The sequence below is a fragment of the Sinocyclocheilus grahami genome, unplaced genomic scaffold (assembly GCF_001515645.1).
Source record: "Sinocyclocheilus grahami isolate Dianchi unplaced genomic scaffold, SAMN03320097.WGS_v1.1 scaffold506.1, whole genome shotgun sequence".
Classification (NCBI taxonomy): domain Eukaryota; kingdom Metazoa; phylum Chordata; class Actinopteri; order Cypriniformes; family Cyprinidae; genus Sinocyclocheilus; species Sinocyclocheilus grahami.
Genome location: NW_015505685.1, coordinates 725702 through 751544, shown reverse-complemented (window position 1 = coordinate 751544; position 25843 = coordinate 725702). Strand labels below are relative to the sequence as shown.

At 35.0% G+C, this 25843-nt stretch overlaps 2 protein-coding genes across 2 annotated transcripts; both read left to right on the top strand.

Moving 5' to 3' along the window:
• The first annotated feature begins 958 nt into the window (after positions 1–958).
• cd81b (CD81 molecule b) lies at positions 959–10976 on the top strand. Its single transcript, XM_016237106.1, has 8 exons — positions 959–1204; positions 3850–3964; positions 7866–7963; positions 9193–9267; positions 9358–9471; positions 9568–9669; positions 10210–10293; positions 10398–10976. Exons 1-8 carry the CDS (start codon positions 1139–1141, stop codon positions 10458–10460), a joined length of 717 nt encoding a protein of 238 aa, XP_016092592.1. The 5' UTR covers positions 959–1138; the 3' UTR covers positions 10461–10976.
• A 1459-nt stretch (positions 10977–12435) lies between these two features.
• On the top strand, positions 12436–21787 carry LOC107554569 (E3 ubiquitin/ISG15 ligase TRIM25-like). Its single transcript, XM_016237129.1, has 7 exons — positions 12436–12737; positions 14559–15388; positions 15826–15921; positions 16337–16585; positions 17860–17882; positions 17963–18111; positions 19731–21787. Exons 1-7 carry the CDS (start codon positions 12512–12514, stop codon positions 20285–20287), a joined length of 2130 nt encoding a protein of 709 aa, XP_016092615.1. The 5' UTR covers positions 12436–12511; the 3' UTR covers positions 20288–21787.
• Positions 21788–25843: the final 4056 nt, after the last annotated feature.

The following is a 25843-nucleotide window of genomic DNA, read 5'->3' as shown; positions in this document are numbered from 1 at the left end:
TAGTTTTAATTAATCTTCTTATTTTTCTAGCAAAATATTAAATACATAAATGAACATTTTTAAGGCAGAACCCACTTTTGCATGTTCTACAGCAGTATTTGGGACTCCAATTCACTTGTTAAGAAAACTTTAAAAACAGTTATGCGACTTCTTTAATCCTTTCCTTTGATATGTGATTTTTTTTTTTTTGGGACTAGTTATATACCCCTTTTGGGGTGATTTGTATGTAGGCTATCGAACTATTTCTTTTTCTCTATTTTTTATTTTATTCAGGCTATTTATTTATTTATTTGCTTGTGTTTATTGTGTTCTGAGACTGAACATTTTTTAAGAAAAGTTTAAATTCATGCATACGTGTAATTATTGATCAACACATTCTTAGAAACATTTTAGCCTAATTGTTGTAAAGGACGTTACTTTTTTTTAAATCACAACATATCAAAAACGGTTTCCTTCAGGGAGAATATATTCATAAAGTTATGCGACTTCTTTAATCCTTTCCTTTGATATGTGATTTTTTTTTTTTTGGGACTAGTTATATACCCCTTTTGGGGTGATTTGTATGTAGGCTATCGAACTATTTCTTTTTCTCTATTTTTTATTTTATTCAGGCTATTTATTTATTTATTTGCTTGTGTTTATTGTGTTCTGAGACTGAACATTTTTTAAGAAAAGTTTAAATTCATGCATACGTGTAATTATTGATCAACACATTCTTAGAAACATTTTAGCCTAATTGTTGTAAAGGACGTTACTTTTTTTAAAATCACAACATATCAAAAACGGTTTCCTTCAGCTATAATATACAACAGACTAAATTCTATTAATTACCAAATAAAATATAGAGAATATAATATAAATGATAGGCTAATATAAATTATTGTCAGTCTTTGTACTGACTGATGTGATGTTAATCAATCCAAACAAGGTTTTTATATGTAAATGTGGGGCAGAGCTTGGCACGGAACACGGACATCTCTCTGGTTTTTTCCTGGCTCAGCGCGTTTATATAAACACGCGAGGTCGTGGGTAGCCCTATAGTCTCTCAGAGATCCGGACTGCCTGCACATCGACTCATATCCATCTGTGAAACAGATTCACTCATCTCCCTCCAGACCAGCGTCGACTATATCAAGCCATGGCTGTTACCGGCTGCTCTCAGTGCATCAAATATATGCTCTTCTTCTTAAACTTCATTTTCTGGGTGAGTTTGTTTGTTTACCAATGTTATTTTAATTATTGTTTCTTGTACTACTACTACTACTTGTTTCTTTTACTGCCACTGAACACTTCTCATGCAATGCTTTATGTTTTATAATGAAAAAGAAAAGTTATTTTATGGTATTATATATTATGCTGAAATGTCTTATTTAAATGTGTCTTTATCCTGATATTTCTTATTTAAATTAAACTACTATATTATTATTACACTATATATACTATAAAGGAACAAAATTGTAAATTTCCCTGAGTGAAATGAATCCCGAAGACCTGCTTTAAGTCACAGAAGTCTTTAGAGCCGAAAACAATAAGTGTCATTCTGAAAGTTCTTCTTGTGGGTCTGTTGACTCTAAACAATAGTCCCATCTGAAGTGATTAGATGTGCTTTCCCCCAGATTTTTCTCACCGTTCTTTTCAAAGATTTTTTTTTTCACACTGTTTAATGTTGTTAAGCTGGAGTTCAAGGAAATGTTGTACACAGTCTATATATGAACTGGAATAAATGCATGTCATATCATAGATAATTGGAGGTTTCTGTGCGAAATATTTTGTGAAGCATACAGTACGTTTATTTTGAGTCTCACAGTCAGCTAAATGGTGTAGTCAGAGTTTTTCTTCTGAATGTATTCCTAGACAAGAAGAAAATGTGTTTCTCAGGCTCCGGAGAGCCTCCTGTAGAGTGAGGGTTAGCTGTGGCTTTGCTGTATTTTTACACTCATATAATTATGTCCATGTGCTGTAGGGACACCATAACATAAATACACCATAAAAGAACAGAGAGAGAGAGAGAGAGAGAGAGAGAGAATCACGTGCAGACAAGTTGTTTGTAGTAAATTTAGTAAAAATATATATTTGATATATATTCATTTTTAAGACTTTTTATAGCTCAAACAGTCATTCCTCTGCAATGAATGTATTAAATGTTTTATAGTCTGCAGAACTTATTTTGACAAAAACATCACATGATCTTCAAACAATGACATCACAGAGTAAAACTAACCATGAGTTTTGAGGAATGCCTAATTAGCATTTAGCAACAAGACAAACATTATGGAATAACATTCATTACTGAAAATAAATAATGTTTACACCAATTTGGATTCCTAAAAATAAAAGTCATGTAATTTTTCAGACTCATTTTAATAAAAGCCTACAAATTTAAATTTGTGTTTTCATTCAAGACCTTTAACTTGCACGAGAATGATGTTATATCAAATCCACAGCACCAATCCCAAACCCTCTTGAGATATGTATTGTTTCCTGTCATTGTACTTTACAGCAACACAAAAATATATCAGCCTGACTTCCATAACTCTGTGACTGAAGCTGCCGCTTCCTGCTCCGCGAATTACAAAAAATAAACAAACAAAAGGTATCACAGAGGCCTGACTCTCAGAGCTGAAGAGGACCCCCCACCCCTTTTTGTGCATGAATAGCACTAAACCTGTCAAAGGTTTCTTCCCCAAATGCAGGAAGAAATGACCTCTGGAATGACCTCAGGAAATAGAATTGAAACAAACATTTCTGGGAGATGACAAAGGATTTTAAAGGGGTCATATGATGCTATTTCAATTTTTCCTTTCTCTTTGGAGTGTTACAAGCTCTTGTAACAAGCTAAAAAGTTAAGAGTCAACCACGCCTACCTAAAACGGCTCGTTCTAACACGCCCCCACATGTTTACATCACGATGTGGGAAGATTTGCATAACGCCGCCCAAATGTTCACGCAAAGAAAGAAGGCGTATCTTTTATTTTCGCTGTAGTATTGTTGCTGCCGCCATGTCGTGAAGGCGCTGTGTGTTTCGTTGTGAAAGCGAAACTACTTTGTTTGGTCTTCCAAAAGAGGACACGACTAGAAATCAGTGGTTAAGTTGTATTTACAACACTGTTCCAGAACAGTTCAACCCAAATATTCAGATGTGTGCAGCACATTTTATGGAGGACTGTTTCCTGATCCTGGTAGAGTAGACTACAATGCCGGCTGTTCTGATTCACAGACTGTAAGTACGTTTTCATTTAAAGGATTTGCCACTGACGATTCAAACGCGAGTTTTGAGCAGTGTAGAGTAGAGCTTGTTTGTCATTTCTCCGATCACAAATGCAGACATGGTTTTATGTTTACGCGGCGCGATGCAAGCAACGCGTAAAAAGACAGTATAAGTCATTATAATCCGTAATTATGTCCCCACTGGATGCAACAAATGCCTCGTTTGTAATGGGTTTTAATGTTTTTGTCTCGTCGCTCCGGCCGGGACACAACATCAACAGTATGTGAGGGGCGTAACATTTCCGTCACACGCTTGAGGTATTCGGCCAATCACAACGCACTAGATAGCTGGCCAATCAGAGCACACCTCGCTTTTCAGAACGATGAGTTTTGTAAAAATCGACGTGTTTCAGAAAGGCGGGGGATAGAGGAGAAACAATAATGTACAGTATGTGAAAAATAATGTTTTTTTGAACCTTAACACATTTCATTACACCAAATAATGTTCTTTTTAGCAACATCATATGACCCCTTTAAATTCCAGCTGTTGTATTCAGTAAAAAGTATTTAAATGGTGAATCTTTGCTGAAAAGCGTGAGTAAATATTCTGTTTTTTTTCTTTTCATCTTCTCTTATTTTTAGCTGGCTGGCGGTGTGATTTTGGGTGTAGCTCTATGGCTTCGTCATGACAGTCAAACCAGCAACCTCCTAATGCTTCAGTTTGAGGGGAATCAAGCACCAGGAACCTTTCATATCAGTAAGTGATTGCCGCTCACAAACTAAAGGTGGCTAAAAGCTAAACCATTGATCACAAAGTTGGTTTCTTGCCAATTCTAATATGTTAAGTGTAAAGATTAATATTAAGTTCAATTATAAAAACAATCATCAGTTTTTACAGTGGAACCAACAGCTGCTTTATCCTTCAAATAGGTTCAGATTTAAAATGTTAACTACTTTCTAGTTCCAATTATCCAACCTGATTATTTAAACCAGCCACCCAAACCCTACAATCATAACCCTCTGAAAATGATCGTACCCATTCATTCCTGACCTAAATGCTCACTTATGCCCGATGTTGTTAATTATATCCTCTTACAGTATAATTTAGATACTGAACATTAATTTGGACTGTGCATTGTAATATTTCAGATTTAGGAAGTTATTCATCATCAAGTTGGGTCTTATTTAACACTTTGCTCATGTATGTTTTATTATATGTAATCCTGTATAATGTTGTTTCAATTAATGAGCAGAATATTTAAAATTGTTAATGTAAAATATTTGAATGATTATTTTATTAATTATTATTAAATTATTATTATAAATTGTTATTTATATCTACTTCTGCTTACAACAAAAATGACAAAAAACTACAAAAGAGACATACAATAACCGAAGGACATACAGCATACATAAACAATTCATAAATTAAGTAAACATAACAGTATTTGAACAGGTAATGTAGTGACTTACATAAGACCTTTATGCTGATTGTAATGTATAAATAGTGACATTTAAGCATAAATAATAACAATGAATTATTATTTAATACTCACGTTTAATTGAATTAATTCACACATTTAGTTATATTTATTATCATTAATAATAATAATATAATAATAATAATTAATCGTAGTAGTAGTGGTGGTGGTGATTTTCATTTGGAATTTTCTTTCTTTATAACTAATAATTTAAAAAACAAACAAATAACAACAAACAAAATGAATGGGAAAAACATTGTACTCAGCCAGATTCTTTTGCTGTTATAATAGTTTGTAAATATGAATGATCAAGAAGCCATTGTACTGTGAACTTTGAGAAACAATTACTCTTAAAATAGATTAACATGTCTCCTCAAAAGATGGAAATAGGAAACTGGGTCTAAGCTGAACTCTGAGAGGGCCGCTAAATCCCTGTGTGTGTGTGTGTGTGTGTGTGTACCTGGTATTCCCTACGTTATGGGGGACCAAATGTCCCCACAATACCAGTAAATTTTGACCTTGTGGGGACATTTGTTTGGTCCTCATGAGGAAAACACCTTATAGATCATGAGTTTTTTTTTTAATTTAAAAATGCGTAAAGTTTTGTGTAAGGGATAGGATTAGCAGTAGGGTTAGGGTAAGGGGATCGAAAATACAGTTTTGTACAAATCATTGTGTCTACGGAATGTCTCCATAAAACATGTAAACCCAACGTGTGTGTGTGTGATTTAAAGAACTATGATGGCAGCAGCACAATGCAATTATCATTGCATAAGAGATTTGATCCTGTTTGCCATGTAGTCAAATGTAGTCATGTAGTCGTTCTTGTATTTTCTTTAATAACACTGCATTCTGCTGCTTTCACATGAAGTCAGTGATTCTACAGACACACCCACAGGGTGTTTTAAAAGAACCAGGGAAAGACTAAAAGTTACCGCAGGGCGTGTTCATACTCCACCCGTGTGTGCGCACACACACACGCACACACACACACACACACACACACACACACACTCATGTTTACACACTTAACCACAGCAGATGAATGCAAAGTGTTCAGTGGCACAAGGTCAGCATGTTGTGGGCACTACTGTAGAGTTAGTGCCCATTAATTTTTGTAGAAAGCATTGGGTTGTCTCTCTCCACTCAGTATAAGTCACACACGCACACACACACACACACACACACACACACACTCATGTTTACACACTTAACCACAGCAGATGAATGCAAAGTGTTCAGTGGCACAAGGTCAGCATGTTGTGGGCACTACTATAGAGTTAGTGCCCATTAATTTTTGTAGAAAGCATTGGGTTGTCTCTCTCCACTCAGTATAAGTACATGGAGGAACCAGAGCTCCGCCTGTTTCTTTTTATAGCAGCAAAAACCTTTTCTGATTAAAGAAGTTAGGGTTGTTGATCTGGCCCACCCAGGGAAAGAAGAGAGAGATGAAGCATCCCCCTCCCACTGCTACTGAACATCCGTGTAATTGAAAAAGCCCTGCTCATGTGCCCGTTACACCACAAATTAGAATGAGCAGTGCTTGGGCTCGCTCAAGTGCTGGTTAGACAACCCTAAAAATATGTTCAAGCCCGGCCGCTCCAGCAAATCATTATAGCTTAGAGAGGAATCTGGCTGGAGAATACTTACAGATTCCTAAATATAAGTTTTAAACAGAGAGTGGAGCTTGTGCAGCAGGGATAGCTGTGTATTTTGTCCAATGAGACATAGGATATGAGAATATATGATATAAGTATATACATCATATACTCAACTTTTTTTGTCTTATGTAACCCCATAGTTGCATCATTAAGTCAAGTACACCGTCATCTAAAACAACCCATGCTGAAAAGAAATGTGCTTAATTGCACTGAATGCGCACTTACATTTAAAGTTAATATATTTTAAATGGAGTAAACTGCAACTTCATTACAAATGTGTAATTACAAAAATATTTAAATGCATGACAATCAAGTTTCACAATAGAAATGACACTGACGTATATTTTAGTTTACCATAAATGCTTGTCAGTACATAAGTATGAAATTACATATGATAATGTACTTAAAGGGATAGTTCACCCAAAATTGAGGTATTTTGAAACATTTGGTAACCAAACAGTTGACGGTAACCACTGACTTCCATAGTATGGAAAAAAATACTGCTGAAGTCAATGGCTACCGTCAACCAACATTCTTCAGAATATCTTCTGTGTTCATCAGAAGAAAGAAAATAGGTTTGAAACAAGTGGAGGGTGAGTAAATGATGACAGAATTTTCATGTTTGGGTGAACTATCCCTTTAAGTCCTATAATATACATTTAAACTATAATAAATATTCATTAAATTGCAGTTAACATACAGTTAAGTGTCTGAAAACATCATTGTGCATTGCTATATGGTTGTTAGGGTGTTCAGAGTGGTTGCTAAGTTGCTGCTATGGTGTTGTGGGTGAATGAAGTTCAAAACAGACAATTCTGATGGAGCACAGAGAGAAATCTGGCTCTGTGTAGAGGGTTCCTGTTTAGACTAGATCTTCCCATGCCTGTTTATAGATTGTATGGTGAAGTGCTCTTTTACCTAAAGACTGAGATACTCACTCTCTCTCTCTCTCTCTCTCTCTCTCTCTCTCTCTCTCCCTCTCTGTCTGACTTTTGCAGCATTTAAAGCTACTGCTGTGTTAAATCAAACAGGAAAATCACATGATCTTTTTTTCCATTTGAATTGTTTGTCTGAATTCCACTGCCAACAACAATGAGCAAAGAGAGGAATAGACATAACCAGCTCAGCTTTGAGTTGCAAGAAAATGTAGCAGTTACTTAATTAATTAATTAGTTAATTTATTCAGTGCATTATTTTATTCATCATTCATTTATTGATCTACCATTAGGATTGATTGATAACTATATACTGCACATACAGTAGTTTCAGATACACTCAAATATGTACTGAGAGGGTTCAAATGTGTGGTAATGTTTAACACAGCTGCACACATGCCATCTAGTGGCAACAGACTGCATTAACTGCAGTTACTTATGTAATTTTTACAAATCTCAACAGCTGTTCATAAAAAAATGAGGAAAGAGTGCTATAGAATCTGCATGAACGTGTGCAATTAATATGAATCTCTGATTGTGATGTTAAGCTGATACATACATTGTTTCTGTTGCTCTTTTAGGTGTGTATGTTCTCATAGCAATTGGGGCTGTAATGATGTTTGTGGGGTTCCTTGGTTGTTATGGAGCTATTCAGGAATCTCAGTGTCTCTTAGGAACGGTGGGTGTTTACTCAACTCATACTTTTCATGCTGCATGCCTTTAAGATGTTTACAATTCATCTTCTTACACTTTACTTGTGGTTCCAAATTATAGGTGTAGTTTTACTTTAACCTGTAGCATTTGATTATGATAATGATGATGATGCAGTTATTGACTATAATGCCATGTATTATTTACAAACTGGCATGTATTATTTTCTCAGAAGTTAAAATTCATCTATAAAGATTAATAACCATTGATTTATGCATTAATTGTTCAATCATTTAATCAGATTCTCTTACTAGAGGACAATACCCTTGTGAAAAATAAGTACACTTTAGCATATTTTTAAGTATTTATTACAGAAATAATTTACTTTAAAAGAATATACTTAACTGTGAATTAAATGTAATGTTTTTGGACACTTAGCTGTGTGTTAATTGCAATTAAATGAAAATGTATTATTGTTTGCAATGCAATTAGCTGAACTTTAGAGTGTTCTTTTTTGACCCACTTAAGTAGGACTTAAATACATCATTATATACAATTTTTATAAGCACTTCTAATGTCTTTAAAATATGGTTAAAGTGTACCACTGAATGTATGGACAAACATTTATGGTAAACACTATATACTTTACTAATATACTTTAATAGAATTCCTATTGAAACGTGTATGTCAAATATATAATTTTATTTAAATTGTTTTATAATGACACATAATGATGAAGTTTCTAAACTTTTTACATACAAAGTACATTAACTTTGAAAGTGTACTCTCCTTAAACACACCTAAGTGGCTTTTTATTTCATTAATATTATATTATCTTCAAGTACAGCTTTAAAAAAAGTTACTTTAAAGATGTAATATACATTACAACTGCACATTCCAAACAATTAAGCACACTTTTTTTTCACAGGGGTAGTCATGATGTCAACGTTTATGCAAACCCAGAAAGCTAATTCACTAAAACTAATTTCTATCTGGAGTGTCCTGAACAATATTATATTATCTTCAAGTACAGCTTTAAAAAAAGTTACTTTATAGATGTAATATACATTACAACTGCACATTCCAAACAATTAAGCACACTTTTTTTTCACAGGGGTAGTCATGATGTCAACGTTTATGCAAACCCAGAAAGCTAATTCACTAAAACTAATTTCTATCTGGAGTGTCCTGAACATTCTTAGTATTCCAGGATTGTTTTTCTTCATCACACAGTTTATGTATTTTCTTATGTCTCAGTTCTTCACATGTTTAGTGATCCTCTTCGCCTGTGAAGTGGCAGCAGGAATATGGAGCTTTATTAACAGGGACACAGTAAGGCTACACATACTGTATACACTCAGAAAAGCTGTATTTTAAGACTTAATTTTAAGACTGTCACTCTCTCGCTTTCTATCTGTCCAGATCTCCACTGAGCTCATTAACTTCTATGATTCTGCATACATTAAAGCTGTGGATCCTGTGGATACAACGTCCAGACAGGCAGCTTCCAAAGTTCTGGAGGTCTTCCATGACACAGTGAGTTGCCAAAATCAATTCTTTCATCCAAATTCTCTGTTTTGGACAGTTAATAATCCCTATCACTTTTTTTTGTTGCACTGTCTCGATATCTAGCTGGAGTGCTGTGGTAAAGGGGATGATAATCAACTTTTCACAGCTGTCCAGTCCTCTCTGTGTCCCAAAAAGACCCTCCCAGTTGACCCACTCATCTCTCAGGTATCTTCTGTATGTTTATGATAGAGATCGTGTTTAAATTCAGCCTGACCTGGAGGCAGGAATGTAAACACATAACCAATATTTTGTTACATTGTCACTTGTTTAATAGTTTTCACAACAAACAGATTTACACTGATTCTAAGCAATTTAAGCCTAAATGCATTTTGAAAATATGTTTATTTAAATGAAATCAAATAGATGCAAATACATTCTTTTTAGTTGGGATTGTGCTAAATCAGGGGTGCCAAAACTCGGTCCTGGAGGGCCGATGTCCTGCAGAGTTTAGCTCCAACCCCAATTAGACACACCTGAACCAGCTAATCAAGCTCTTACTATGCATACTAGAAACTTCCCGGCAGGTATGTTGAGGCAAGTTGGAGCTAAACTCTGCAGGACACCGGCCCTCCAGGAATGAGTTTGGGCACCCCTGTGCTAAATTATAACCAAACAAACAAACAACAACAAAAAACGTGATATATGTGATACCTGACAGTGTGTTTGATTGTGGATAAACTAATTTATTGATGTTGTGCACTTTAGAGTTGCCACACGAAGCTAAGGGATCTGTTCACTGAGAAACTCCATATCATTGGATTGGCTGCCCTAGTGATTGCTGTCATTATGGTGAGAATGAACACACACATGCACAATTACAGACTTGTGCTAGGAATCACAAAAATTCCCTTAAAAACGGCTGTGTGTGTAATTCCTCTCTGCTGTGTGTCTAGGTTTTTGAGATGATCTTCACCATGGTCCTCTGCTGTGCAATCCGCAATGCTCCTGCATATTGAGCTGCTGGATGATGACCAGCCTGATCAGCAATGTTTGATTTTTGCTAGTGATTGGATGGAGGCCATTTCACTTCTGCATTTCCTCTCTTTTCAAGTTCAAGTGTCCACACACTGAACATTGATCCCTGTGTTTGTAGAGAGGACTTCCAATGGCATCAGAATACAACACCAAGGGCTATTATAAATAAACCAGTAACCAATATCAGGGAGGAGGAGTAATGTGATTGACAGTAATATGGATAACATTGATTTTATGTTGTATTGTTTTACTTTTATTAAATCATTTTATTAGATTTGCTCTTACATTGCTCTTATGGTCTGTTGTTCAACTTTTAGTTGCTTTTAGCATGTGTGCGTGTGCTTGTTTGCGAAATAAATCATTGTGATGTTTATAGAGAGATACATGTTATGAATCCGTTATGCAATGGTAATTTGTGTCTTCTGAGAAAGCATATCATACATTAGACTTTACCAACCCATAATAATGATGTCATGATAATCGAATGATAACCCACATGAAACAAATCAAACTTTAAATGAGCCTGTGGTATTTTTATTTTGTGGACATTCAGTTTATTTCTAATAAAACTTCTAATTAAATAAATCTGCCAAATTATTGTTGTGAATGTTTTGTTAGTAATGTATTGAATCTTACCTTATTTGAAGCATATTTGCATACATGTTTAGGACAAACAATTATTGTACTTTTATTCTCTAGAAATAGAATGATACTTACTAAGATATATTATTGTGCACCGTCGCTTTAAGAGTAGATAGATAGATAGAGAAGCATAAAATGATGCCGTCATGCACAGAAAATATTGTGCACCGTCGCTTTAAGTGTAGATAGATAGAGAAGCATAAAATGATGCCGTCATGCACAGAAAATATTGTGCACCGTCGCTTTAAGTGTAGATAGATAGAGAAGCATAAAATGATGCCGTCATGATAGATAGATAGAGAAGCATAAAATGATGCCGTCATGCACAGAAACTATTGTGCACTGTCGCTTTAAGTGTAGATAGCTAGATAGATAGATAGACAGACAGACAGACAGATAGATAGATAGATAGATAGATAGATAGATAGATAGATAGATAGATAGATAGATAGATAGATAGAGAAGCATAAAATGATGCCGTCATGCACAGAAAATATTGTGCACCGTCACTTTAAGTGTAGATAGATAGATAGATAGCTAGACAGACAGACAGACAGACAGACAGATAGATAGATAGATAGATAGATAGATAGATAGATAGATAGATAGATAGATAGATAGATAGATAGAAGCATAAAATGATGCCATGCACAGAAAATATTGTGCACTGTCGCTTTAAGAGCAGAGTAATTATTGTGTTTTCCTGATTTTTCATGCACAGAAAATATTGTGCACGTCACTTTAAGTGTAGCTAGATAGATAGATAGACAGATATATAGATAGAGAAGCATAAAATGAAGCCGTCATGCACAGAAAATATTGTGCACTGTCGCTTTAAGTGTAGATAGATAGATAGATAGATAGATAGATAGATAGATAGATAGATAGATAGATAGATAGATAGATAGATAGATAGATGGATAGATAGATAGACAGATAGATAGCTAGATAGATAGATAGATAGATAGATAGAAGCATAAAGGGAATTGTTGGGGAAAAACATTGGATGTGTAACATTATGTTAGATCCATGCATTACACTTGATCTCATCATTAAGTCAACATAATATCAGTGCTCATCGCTTTAAGTGTAGATTGATAGATAGATAGATAGATAGATAGATAGATAGATAGATAGATAGATAGATAGATAGATAGATGGATAGATAGATAGACAGATAGATAGCTAGATAGATAGATAGATAGATAGATAGAAGCATAAAATGATGCCGTCATGCACAGAAAATATTGTGCACCGTCGCTTTAAGAGCAGAGTAATTATTGTGTTTTCATGATTCAAAAGGGGCGGCTCCGCACACTCTATGGCAGGTCGGTTTCGTTTCTTCGATCGAGAGTCGTTCTGCAATCTGCTGTAACTAAAGCTTTTGAAGATGGGCGCATCTAATGACAAACCTCTGAAATGTCCTCTGTGTTATGAGGAGTGTCGGGAGCAGGTGACGCTGGCATGCGCCCACAGCTTCTGTCGCGCTTGTATCAGAGAGTTGTGGAGCGGATCTCAGACCGGACCATATTACTGCCCCGAGTGTAGATACGAGTGCCAGCATCTGCCAGACTACACGGACGGAGCGTCAACATCTACAGCCACATCAAACACACGTACGTTCATTAACTGAGAACAAAATAAATGCTGACTTTGTTGAGCTTGAACATGTGTATGTTGTTATTATTGTAGCGCAAATGTGTAAGTTGATCATGGCGTTGTAGGCCACAACTACTCCTGTGTGTTGATCTGTTGTAGTTGATTAGTTGTTTGTCTCCTATCAGTTTCCAAGCATTATGCTTTAATAGTGAATATGTTGATAATAAAATCTTTTCACACTCTCACTACTAGTTTATTTAATTTGTCTAACAATGTCGAACATACTGTACATGTCGGGAGAATTATGATATTTGTGTCTTTTTTTCAGTCATGACTATTTCCACCACAATATTATGGCAATATCAAATTATGCATTATATTTCGTAGCATGCTGTTATGGAAATAACTTTTTTTTTTTAAATATATATTTTAGGATTAAAATATCTTGAGATTTTTTTTTAAATGTTCTAATACACATTATTGAATAATATTTTTTTTTACACTTTGTGTATAATTTTACAATTACTACTTATTTTGAAAAGCTGTGCAATAAAAAAATAACTAGTTCATTAGTGATATTTACCACACAGATAATTCAACTCAAGCTCCTCACTCACTCACTCATATTCTCTTTGGTAAACAAGTTATTTAAAAAAAAGGATTTGGGGTAAAATTGTTTGTTGTGATGGAAATGATGCCACAGCTGATAGGTGTAATTTTTGAAAAATGTATTCATGAGTGAAATCATTGTCAGAATTTTAAAGAAATCATACAAATGATTTTCATAGCTGAAGAAGATCGAAAGGGTCTATGACAGTTTAAAACAATAAAATGTCAAATTGATAAATGAAATTATTAAGTTTTCAAGACGGTTATACTTTCTTATATCAAAAATAAACAGTTGAAATTAGTTTTGTTGACCCCTTGAAAAAAAAGGACTAAAAATGCCCATAGCTGAAGAAAAACCCAGTAACACTTTATTTTACAGTGTCCTTGTTACACATTACATGTACATACTGTAGCAATAATAGTAAACTCACTCACTCATATTCTCTTTGGTAAACAAGTTATTTAAAAAAAAGGATTTGGGGTAAAATTGTTTGTTGTGATGGAAATGATGCCACAGCTGATAGGTGTAATTTTTGAAAAATGTATTCATGAGTGAAATCATTGTCAGAATTTTAAAGAAATCATACAAATGATTTTCATAGCTGAAGAAGATCGAAAGGGTCTATGACAGTTTAAAACAATAAAATGTCAAATTGATAAATGAAATTATTAAGTTTTCAAGACGGTTATACTTTCTTATATCAAAAATAAACAGTTGAAATTAGTTTTGTTGACCCCTTGAAAAAAAAGGACTAAAAATGCCCATAGCTGAAGAAAAACCCAGTAACACTTTATTTTACAGTGTACATGTACATACTGTAGCAATAATAGTAGTTTATGCATTATTACATGCAACTACTAACCCTAAACCAAACTCGAACCCTAAAGTAAGTATGTAATTTGTAAGTGTTGTAATTAATTGTATAATAGACCTTAGCCAGGGCAGCTCCATATTTAATTTTTGATTTGTACTATTGTTTAACAACATACAGATTCTTCAGCTGACAAAACGTATTTCCATGAAACAATTTTGAAAGTTGTGAAAATTACATAATCTAGGACTTTTTATACAGTGCATGCCATTATCTTACAGCCACTTTTTCATTTGCATTCAATTCAATATGGCATCTAACCTGACTAAGGTCTATTACACTGTAACAAGGACACCATAAAATAAATAACCAAAAACCCTTATATATACATTAATGCAATGCTATGTTTTCATGTAGATTGGCCGTTCGGAAAGAAGCTGTACGACCGGCACTCAAGGAAATGGCACGGGAAGAGGAAGTTCAGTTCAGCATTCCACAGTGGTGGATACAGACTGGGCTCAGCAGCAACATCTCATAACAACATCAGTCACTATGATGTAATCAGCATCACTGACTCTGATGAAGACACATCAAAACCGCGGAAAAGAAAGGCCGCAGCAGACGAATGCTCTTCTGAAAGCCAGTCTCCATCAGTGGTTTGGGGGACCACCTCTACGAATGACACATCCTCACAACGCACACCTCCAGAAACAGATGAGATCACACCTCCTCAACTAGAATCACCTCCTGAGAGGAACACAAGTTCCCCTCAGCAAGACCAGCATGTTGTGGCTTCCTGCAGTGACACGGGCTCACCCAGGACAAGCAACACACCTCAGGGAGAAGAGGAACCCTTACCAGCAGTCAATGTCAGCTCTCATACACCTGGAAGGCAGGAGGAGCCCCGCAGGATCTCTGCAACATCATCAGACAGACTTTCCAGGAGCAGTTCTGTGCCTTGCCATTACTGTTCAGAACAGAAGGTGGCGGTAAAGACCTGCCTTGTTTGTGGGGCCTCCATGTGCCCCGAGCACCTGCGGGCACACCTGGAAAAGCCGGTGTTCCAGAACCACCCGCTGGTGAACGCTGTGGAAGATGTGTCTCTCTGGAGATGCCAAGAGCACCAGGAGATGAACCGGATCTACTGTCGATCATGTGCAGTGTGTGTTTGTACTGTGTGTTCCCTGGTCGGGTCGCACAAGGGGCACGAGTGCATCAGCATCCGCAAGGCAGAGCAGGAGCTCAGGGTGAGAGACTATTGAATGATTTTAAGCACCATTTTTAAACACCATTTCCCCCTTTCCATTTTGACTGGTGATTTAATATGTGGCTCAGAATTCAGATTACTAAAACTGTAGTTTTTAGGCATATGATCTCTACAGTAGTACACTATTGTTCAAAAGTTGGTAACAGTTATTTAATGTTTTTGAAGTAATTTTGATTTAAAAAAATACAGTAAACAGTAATACTGTGAAATATTACAATTCAAAATTACTGTTTTCTATTTTAATATATTTAAAAATGCAATTCACATGAATAACAACATTTATTTGAAACAGAAATCTTTCGTAAATGTCTTTGTTCGTACTTTTGATCAATTTAATGCATACTTGCTGAATAGGAGTATTCATTTCTTACTTAAAAAAAGGTGTTGCTCATTGATTTATCTACATTAATTTCTCAGGGCTCACTGAAGGATGAGATGCAAAAAATACAAAAAACAGAAAAGTCCATTCAGGAAAAACTGTCGGAGCTCAGTGAGAAAAAACGTGGTGTCCAGGTAAGTGTCAGAATGTTTTGTTGATTTAGTTGTTACAGTTTAGAGAGAGGTTTTTATTGTTACATTGTTACATGATTTATCGTTATTAAAAAGGCTTTCTTAAGATGTTCGTGTGTTTAAGCTCTCTTTGTCCAGTGTTGTTATTAACTAAAACTATTAAAAGTCATTTTTATTAATTGAAATAAAGCTGTAATAAAATAAACTATCAGTATTAAATAAAACATAAACTTAAAACACTTAAATTAAAATTTAAAATGTTGTCCTGGCAACTAACTGAAATAAAATAATTTTAAGTTGAAGTACTAAAATTACTAAAATCTTTATTTGTAATTGAAAGTAATAAATTAGCATACAATAGCATCCGATAAAATGGTAAGTCTGTGTACACTTCCCTCATGTTTTGTGATTCTTGCAGGCAGGGCTGGAGGACGGACGGGCGGCTGTATTGCAGCAGTATCATGCCATGCGGGAGGCTCTGGAGCAAGAGGAGGAGCAGGCATTACTCTGTGTGACCCAGGAAGAGGACAGAGTGCTGGGAAGCATTGAAAAGCAGCTGGACACATTACAGGGTGCCTTGATATCTAGCCAGAGCATAGTAAACACCCTGCAGGGAATGACCAGTGCTGAAGGGGCATCACAGTACCAGGACCAGGCCTTCATCGTGGTATGACAAGCAGCAGTGATCTTAAACTGATAGAAATATCCAATAGAAATATCAATATTTTTATGCATATTTGGATACTTCTGGGCTCGCAAAATTTCAAAATCCCTGGTAGCCCTTCGGGCAGGTACTCTTCAGATTTTGGTAGCCCGAAAATTAATTTAACTAGCCCAAATAAAAAAAGACCTTTTTTTAAATATAGAAAATCAGATAGGAGTTTAAATATCGATCAAAAATATTTTCAATACACAAATATCAACAAATATGAAGGAAGGAATTTTATTTCACTATTTACAGGGTATCTGCAGAATTTTTTTAAATAAATGTAAGGCCATTAATGACCCATTTTAAGAGCTACACAAGTAAAATGAACACAGTATGAGTGGGGTTGGACAATGCCCATGGTAACATTGAGCCATAAAATTACATGATTTACAGTTCAGATACAGGTTTTCACAAAAACAAAAATCTTATACAACAGCATTTCAGCCTTTAGACCATTTTTATGGAAAGGGATAAATCAAGCATATAAATTAATGTAAATTTAAAGCGTATAAATATTACTGTCTTAATTGTTTAGATTTTTAGAAGGCACATTAACTTCTTTCTCATTTACAACTCTACATGAGTTGATATTTGCATTGATCTGACCATAAACAGCAAGAAAGGCTTATTGGAAATGCAAGTTCATTCTCTACCACGAGGTGGCGCTTTAGGAGCGCTGAAATATTGCGGTTTCCCGTTAACGGCTGTACACAAAGCAGCTCCGCGCTCATAAACACTGCTTTATCAGGAATTATAGGTCAAATGAAATTCAAATACCAACAACACATTTCTGAGGACAGTCGGTTCCCTTCAGATACATTCAAATAAAGACATCGCCCGCGTTTTGACTTGAAACATGCAGCGCTCATATTTATTCAATGGCATCATTGCCTTTTGAAGTTCAATCCAGCCGTATCGCGACTCTTGTGTTTCCGTCCCCAACTGTAAGACCTCTTGAAATTATAATTAAGAAATGTCTTATGCTATTTAACGTATTTAAAACTTTTTATGGCCTTAAGTTTGATAAAACTCACTTTAGGAGTTTTTAAGGACCCGCGGGAGATCTGTATTTAAGATAGCCCGTCGGGCAGAGTGGTGATACATTTTGGTAGCCCGACTGAAAAACACAATAGCCCCGGGACGTCGGGTTAGCGATTTTGCGAGCCCTGTTTTATTTTAGTAATGCAATTACAAATGCATATATGTAAAGCAACTGCTACTGTTTATTTCAGGAATACAGCAAGATGGCAGGACAGTAAGTAAAATGGTTCAGTTATTGGTTGATTATTATTTAATTATGTTTATTAAGTATAACTGTGTGATGTCCTCCTCCAGCCTGACTGAATTGTCTGACCCTGTGCAAAATCTTGACTCTCCTGAAGAGATAAACCATAACCGATTGGACTGTCTCAATGACTGGACTGAAAGGAGACTGGAGACTGTGCTCATATCACTGCCTCATCGAGACCCTTTCAGACTGCTGTGTGAGTCTTTTACACACTTCATACCATAAATCATACCATAATACAGGTAGACCGTATAAAAAGTATAAAATGAGCTATAGTGATGATATTAACTCAGAACAAGCTCATTACAGTTCTTTGAGATATTTTTATATTACTTTGACATATTTTGAAGCAGAGAACATTGAACAAATTTTTTTTTTTTGAGAATTAGGTTTGGTTTTCAGTAATTCTGCAGTCTAATATTTTCATGGCTCTAGGTTATTTCTAGGTTGTTGGTTAAATGTTAACATGAATAACAGATGTTTACACTGTCGCTGGTATCTGCTGTCAATATTTTATCATGGCTGTGAGGTTAAGTGTAGTTGTAACACTAGTTTTAAAATAAAATTTGCATAACTTAACTGAAATATTGTATCTTTAATGAGCATTTTAAAGATACAATTTAACTGAAGCATTTCAAAGCTTTCAAAGTTTTCTTCAATCACATTTTAAGAAGAAATATTATTATATTAAAGGGATAGTTCTTCATTTACTCACCCTCAAGTTGTTCCAAACCTGTATGAGTTTCTATTCAGAACACAAAAGAAGAAGTTTTTTTGTGGGTAACCAAACTGTTTCTGGTCCTCATTCACTTACATAGTATTTTCAGTGGGGACCAGCAACATTCTTCAAAATATCTTCTTATATGTTTAACAGAAGAAAGAAACTCATACAGGTTTGAAATAATCTGAGAGTGAGTACATGATGAGAGAATTTTGAGTGAACTACCCCTTAAAGGTGAAACTTTTCAGTAATATTAATAATTAAGATGATTGTCATGCTTAGCAATAAAATGTGATATTATGATAATTGTTTTTATTGTAATACTATAATGGCAAACAGGTTTTAGTTCAGTGAGATTCTTTTTTTAAGAAATAATACTTTTATTAAACAAGGATGTAAATTGTATGTAAAGACATTTATAATGTTACAAAAGATTTCTATTTCAAATAAATGCTGTTCTTTTTGAACTTTCTATTCATCAAAGAATCAAAATCAAAAGAATGATGAGGAAAAGAAAATTTCCTAACCATTTTCAACAATTAGATTAGATTGATTTCTGAAAGATCATGTGACACTTAGCAATGACTCCTGAAAATTCAGCTTTAAGATCACAGGAATAAATTACATTATTAAAATAGAAATATAATATTTCACAATATTACTTTTTGTTACTTTTTTATTTTTACCAAATAAATGCAACCCTGTTGAGCATAAGCTTCTTTCAAAAACAAAAAATCCTGCAGACTCCGAACTTTTGAACTTTATATTTAGTTATATATATTTATACTGTATATATATATATATATATATATATTTGGGTTTTTTAAGTGTCAAATGGTGAAAGGTGGATTTCTAGTGGTCTCTGAGTTATGAAAGAAAATGTATAAAATATTATAATTGCCCTCAGGCACCCTACTGTACTTACATACAGTAGGGTATATATATCTTCATTAAACTATTATGATAGTATTTTGTATTTGTTGTCTTTGTTGCTCACATGTGCTGCCTGGTGAAGTGAAACTATTAATTGGAGCTACAGGAAGACTTCGGCAAACACAAATATTATGTCTGACAGCTGATGTTTCTGTCTGCAGATGGGATAAGCCCAACTCTGGATCCCGATACTGTCCATCCAAAGCTGCTGCTGTCGGATGAGAACAGGACGGTGCAGTACAGCGAGACCCAGCAGGACTACCCCGAGCAGGAGTCACGCTTCAACATTTTCCCTCAGGTGCTGGGGTCTCGTGCCATAGACGGAGGCCGCTGCTACTGGGAAGTGGAGGTCCCTCTGGATGAGGGCCGCTGGAAGGTGGGGGTCTGTGATGGGCAGATAGGCAGAAAGGGGCAAAAGGACATCTGCCGTATTGGCTTCTACCCCAATTCTTGGTGTATAATTTATGAGAAGGGAAAGGTGGAAGCCCTACACGATAAGGTGGCATCACCTGTGTGTTCCGCTGAGCTCTGGAAGATTGGGGTGCTGCTGAATTTTAGTGAGGGTCGCTTGTCTTTTTATAGCGTGGCCAGGGAGGGATCTCTTTCTTTGCTCTACAGTTTTGAGCATACGTTCACTGAGCCACTGTATCCGGCGCTGGCGGTTTCTAAAACTCAGCTCAGCATCTGTGATATATTTACCAAGACCACAACAGACTAGACTATGTTTGTGCATTTATGAAAGGTTTTTATTGTAATGTTAACGGAATAGTTCACCCAAAAATGAAATTTTGCTGTTGATTTACCTAGGCTATCCAAGATGTAGGTGACTTTCTTTCTTAGGTAGAGCAGTAGCAGATTTTGAGCTGAACCCATCGTAATTGATCAATGGTGTACTGTCACTTTAAAAGTGAAAATAAACATTGAAGTCTTATGAAGCTAAACGATCAGTCTGTGTAAGAAACTGAACATTATTTACAACATTATTATCTGTAATCCATAGCCTCAGACAAATACACGAATGTGAACTTACACAACAGGATTGAAAGAAAATACCATTTTGAACAATACAAGTATACATTTATTGCTAAAACCAAGCCACCTTATGCATATGTGTCCTCCCTCTCTGTTGTAAACAGCAACGCTGTCTGTTCACATCCACGCATACATCATATGAGAGAAAAGGTAAGAATACAGCACCCTATATCTGAGGCTATGAATTATTAGAGGAAATAATGTTCTAAATAAAAGTTTCTTACACAGACCAATTATCATTATAAGACCTTAATATATCATCAGGAGCCGTGGGGATGTCATTTTGGGTTTTATTATCTGATATTTTCCTCTCAAAGTGACTCGCATTGTATGAATCACCATGGGTTTACCTAAAAATCATCTTTAATGCTCTGCTGAAGAAAAAAGTCACCTACACCTTGAATGGCCTGAGAATGAGTAAATAAACAGCATTTTTTAAATAAACTATTCCATTTATATATCACTTGGAATGGTGTTTTTTAAAACAATTTTGCACAGCCTTTTTACTTTTTTCAACCATTTCTTGAGCTTCCTTTTATGTTTTTGTTAGGATCCATTTTGTAACTTTAGATACATAAATTGATATTTTTATACTGAGTAAAATATGAAATTGCACTGCATTTTCATATACACTAAAATCAAATGAAAGCCAGGCGAAATATTTGTCAGAAATCTGTTGAAGCTAAGCATTTCTAAAAGTTTTAATGAAGACTAGACAAAGTGAAACATTCCAAATGAAACTTTCCAAAAGAAAAAGTTATTTTCTGAAGCCTCAGTCTTACTTCAATCTAGAATGAATGTAATAATATACATTGAGTTTTTCAACATGGAACATGTTTCCTTCCATTATCCAGGATTTCTTTTTATATATATATATTTGCAGGTATCTCAAGCAATTTTCTGATGGTTTTGAAATATTTACTACCATATCTATGTCATTTTTTATAGGTTATGCCAATGTTTAACTACTGTTGGCAGTGTAATATTTCAGCCTGTCTATATTGTGGATATTCCATTTCAACTCTAGGTGGCAGTATAGTTCAAGATCTAATGTTGACATTTAATTCATACTGAGAAAATCAAACAAAGATGGTTTGAACTGTACTGCAAAGCTTAAGGAATTAAATTAAGATGTTTCTTAAAAATGGTCTGATTATTTTCAATGTGATCTGCTTCACAGATGTTTAACAGCACACGTTTTTTTTTTCTGTACAGCACTGTATTGTCAGAAAAGCTTTTCTCTTTTTGTGTGTTTTGTAAATAACGATGTGCCCTTTTATTGTCATTTGAGTCACTGGTGGGAGGAGTCCATCAGGTACAAGACAAAGTGAGAAGCGAGTCATCTGTTCCAAGAACATTTCTCTGTACCCTCACACAGTCCAATTTATTTCAAATCAATACAAATTGCCCGGTTAATAAAAACAAATGATAAGTGAAGAAAACATTACAATGAAGAGGTGATAAGACCCTTTTGGCAAGCCTGTACATGCCTGTATTGACAGATTCAAATGACTTCTGCCATGCTGATAAATGATTAATTTGTTTATATTGTACATTTTTAATTAACCTTTAGTTTACAAGTAAATCCAATTAATTTGATTACCTTAAATGTTAAGTACTCAGCCATCCAATATTCTTTTCTATTTAAAAATTTTTGTTCCCAGAAAACAAGCAATTTTTTGTAAAAAAAAAAAAAAATCAATTAAATCTATTTTAGAATGATTAAGAGTTCTTTCAATTGTGGCTCTTGACAATCTTCTCCCCAAATCCTTATTGCTATAATGTGTCTGGGCATTTTCATTTTTTTTTTATTGTCAGTAATTGTTATTCTCGTATTATTCTCAATAGCTTTCAAAAAAAAAAAATCAGCATAAATACAGTACTACAAATAATACAAAATAGGACAGCCATTTATTTAGCCATTTACCATTTATTACATTATAAATATATGCAATTTAAATTATATTATGTCTTATTACTGTATCTATCATCTATCTATGTAGTAATAAGAATTTGAGGGTAAAATGTGCTTGAATGTATTTAAAAAAAACTGTCATGAATATAATGTAAATCTTAAAAAGAAAAATTCTAATCTAAATCTAAAAAATAATAATAAATAAATAAATTGTAATGGTCCTTTTTTATATAAGCACTATATCATTTTGTATTTCTTTCTTTCAGTTTTTGAGGTGAAATATAACTTTCAGTCTGAATCTTTCAGTTTTGTGAGATTCTCCATTTTACTTTGAAATATTTCTTCTGAAGTTCCACCTCCACATTTATTTGGTAGAACATCTCTACTGGCAAACTAGGTGCACTGCCATGGCAACAAACCTGTGCCCTAAGCCAGGCTGTATCTCAGCGGTACAGACATTTAGTCAGGGGTCATTTCGCTCCTAGCTGTCTGTGCACTACCGCCTGAAAAACAGGTGCAGATCCGCTCCATCACTCTGCTGTAACTGGCAGAATCATCTCAGCTGCCGTACAGCTGCTCACTGTACTCTGACTGCTCACACGTTGTTTTTCTCCCAGTGTGAGTTTACACAGATCAAAACAGCAGAGACATGAAGAGGACACCCAGTCCTACTGAGATAAAACTAATTCACTGGAGAAAATCATTTGTCACACGATGCTAGATGCATGTTATTTTTGACATTCTAATATTCACAATTAGTCAAATCTTTTTTTTTTTCCTTTTGTTATAAACCACCTCTCTTACATTGTGATGAAGTGGTGGTAAGAAAAAAGCAAAGCTGTATTGGATGACCTTATTTGCACTTTTGTCTTTGTCTCTGGGGAAATCACTTTAAATGTTCTGAATTGGTTCACTGAAAAAAAATGATATGATCAATAAGTCATGGCAACTTATGATTTCCCCATTACTTTAAAGCATCTGTATGTAAGTTTTTTTCCCCCCTTGAAATATCAGTTTCAAAAAAGTATACGCAATAATCACAATTTAGATAGCTCACACTTATAATTAGAATCTCACTCACCTATAATGTCTTTAAGAGCACTTTAATCAAAGCAATAGTTTGCCCCAAAATGAACATTTGCTGAAAATGTACTCCCTCAGCCCATCCAAGAATTTGACTCTTGTTCACCAATGGATCGTCTGCAGTGATTGGGTGCCGTCAGAATGAGAGTTCAAACATCTAATAAAAACATCAAAATAATCCACAAGTAATCCACATGACTCCATACCATCAGTTAACATCTTGTGAAGTGAAAATCCACCAAGATGTTTTAAAAATAAAACCGTTGCTTCTGTCTAAAATACAAGTCCTGTATCCATAATATTGCTTTCTCCAGAGCAAAAGTCATCCTGTCTGAATCAGGAAAGAAATATGCACAAATCAAGCACTGTTTACAAGCGAAAACAGTTCTAAAATAATATGTTGATGTGAGAGGACAACAGGGATGGACTTTTTCACTGAAGGAAGCATGATTAGGGTATTTTGGCCAGAATTGATGGTTTAATGTTAAAACGCCTTAATTTTTTAAAACGTAAAAACATGCAGCTTTTCACTTCACAATACATTAGTTGATGAACTGGAGTGGATTATTGTGATGTTTTTATTAGCTGTTTGAGATCTCATTCTCATGGCACCCATTCACTGCAGAGGATCCAGTGGTGAGCAAGTGATGTAATGCTAAATTCCTCCAAATCTGTTCCAATGAAGAAATAAACTCAACTACATCTCGGCTGGCGTGAGGGTGAGTAATTTTCAGCAAGTATTCATTTTTGAGTGAACTCTTCCTTTAAGCCCTATAAGGAAGCCCATTTTTGTCCATGTGTGTATACAACATCTCCTTATATACTATCTATAGATGGTTCCCCTGGCAACAACGCATTTGACTGCTCCACATCCCGGATAGACTAATATACTACACCTAGCGGCAATCCAGAGTGCAAGGAGCTTTTGTCTGGGATTTGCAGACTTTTTTGTGCCATTAAGGCAGATCTTATTTTCTGGTGATTTGATTTTGAATTGTCTGGGTACATTTCCTCATCATTTTATTCACTTATTATCATTGTTCCCATGAGGATGTTCATTTCAGCCATTAGCACAGATGGCCAGAGACAGAGGACATGACCAGCTGGCTAATGTACACATTCCAAGACCTCTCTCAGAGGACAAGACTTTTGACACTGTCCTCAGTGTGACTTGACACTCGGATGACCCTAGAATGCATGAGCCAAAAAACATGAATGCTTAAAGCTACGGTGTAACGGAAGTAGTGAAAAACCTTTTATTTTGCATTGTGATGTACAACCGAATGAAACTGATTACCGAAGGGAAAAAAAGTAGGTTGGGGACTTGGTTTATCCTTTGGTTATTAATTGTATGGAGTCAAATCTGAATGTGAGCTTGAAGGAAAGGGCCGGAGTCTTTTGTTTTCACAGGAAGATCAAATTTTGATATTTTAAGTAGAAATTGAATTTAATTTTCATTGAATGAATTTCCATTTCATGCCGACTGGATTCAAGTTTTCAAAATGACTTATACTTGAATTAATTGTTTTCTTCAAATAAAAGGCATCTTGTTTTTAGCTTTATGTAATGAAATTATTTAAGAATTTGATTGTTTATGTGACAAATTTTAATTTGATGGCAATTTTTTGCAGATTATTTAGCAATGACCCATACAAACAGGGCCAGCTAAATGTTTTGACCTCTCTGAATTAGGACCAAATGCTATAGTAAATGCATTGGCCCATTTACAATCTTTTTTTAACATATATATATATATATATATATATATATATAAATAAATAAAATAAATCCTGTTGGGTCAGTGTTACCCCCCTTAACTTCTTGGGTTAAAATGGCAATAGTGAAGGGAAAAAAATAGTCCAAATGTAAAATCTGTGAAGGTGCTTTAGTTGTAAATTCAGTGTCATTACTGGAAAGTATACAGTATGACCTCTCAAAGGACTTTTCACATCATCCTCGAATGACTGACTGGTTTATTTTTAAGCTATTCCACCAACTTGAGATTCGTGAAAATGAGGTCTAAGAATTCCATCTTAAAATGAAAAGTGACATAACCAGCTCCATTTGGCAGCAAATTTAAGCAGAACTATTCACTTGAGGGAATTCACTCACAGTCAACATATAAAGTATATTAACAACAGTGTTGTTTCCTCTCTCATCCTCATAATTTTCATTAAACGGATTTGACAGAGAATGTCAGTCATTTAATTAAGCTGTCACTCAGCAAGACCACAATTAGGATGG

Bases quoted from the DNA above. Each gene is read 5' to 3' on its own strand.
- cd81b (XM_016237106.1), top strand. From the start codon at position 1,139: ATGGCTGTTACCGGCTGCTCTCAGTGCATCAAATATATGCTCTTCTTC. The intron at 1,205-3,849 runs GTGAGTTTGTTT...TCTTATTTTTAG, and splicing joins TCTTAAACTTCATTTTCTGG to CTGGCTGGCGGTGTGATTTT. The intron at 7,964-9,192 runs GTGGGTGTTTAC...CTTATGTCTCAG, and splicing joins CTCAGTGTCTCTTAGGAACG to TTCTTCACATGTTTAGTGAT.
- LOC107554569 (XM_016237129.1), top strand. From the start codon at position 12,512: ATGGGCGCATCTAATGACAAACCTCTGAAATGTCCTCTGTGTTATGAG. The intron at 15,922-16,336 runs GTAAGTGTCAGA...TGATTCTTGCAG, and splicing joins AGAAAAAACGTGGTGTCCAG to GCAGGGCTGGAGGACGGACG. The intron at 17,883-17,962 runs GTAAGTAAAATG...GTCCTCCTCCAG, and splicing joins TACAGCAAGATGGCAGGACA to CCTGACTGAATTGTCTGACC.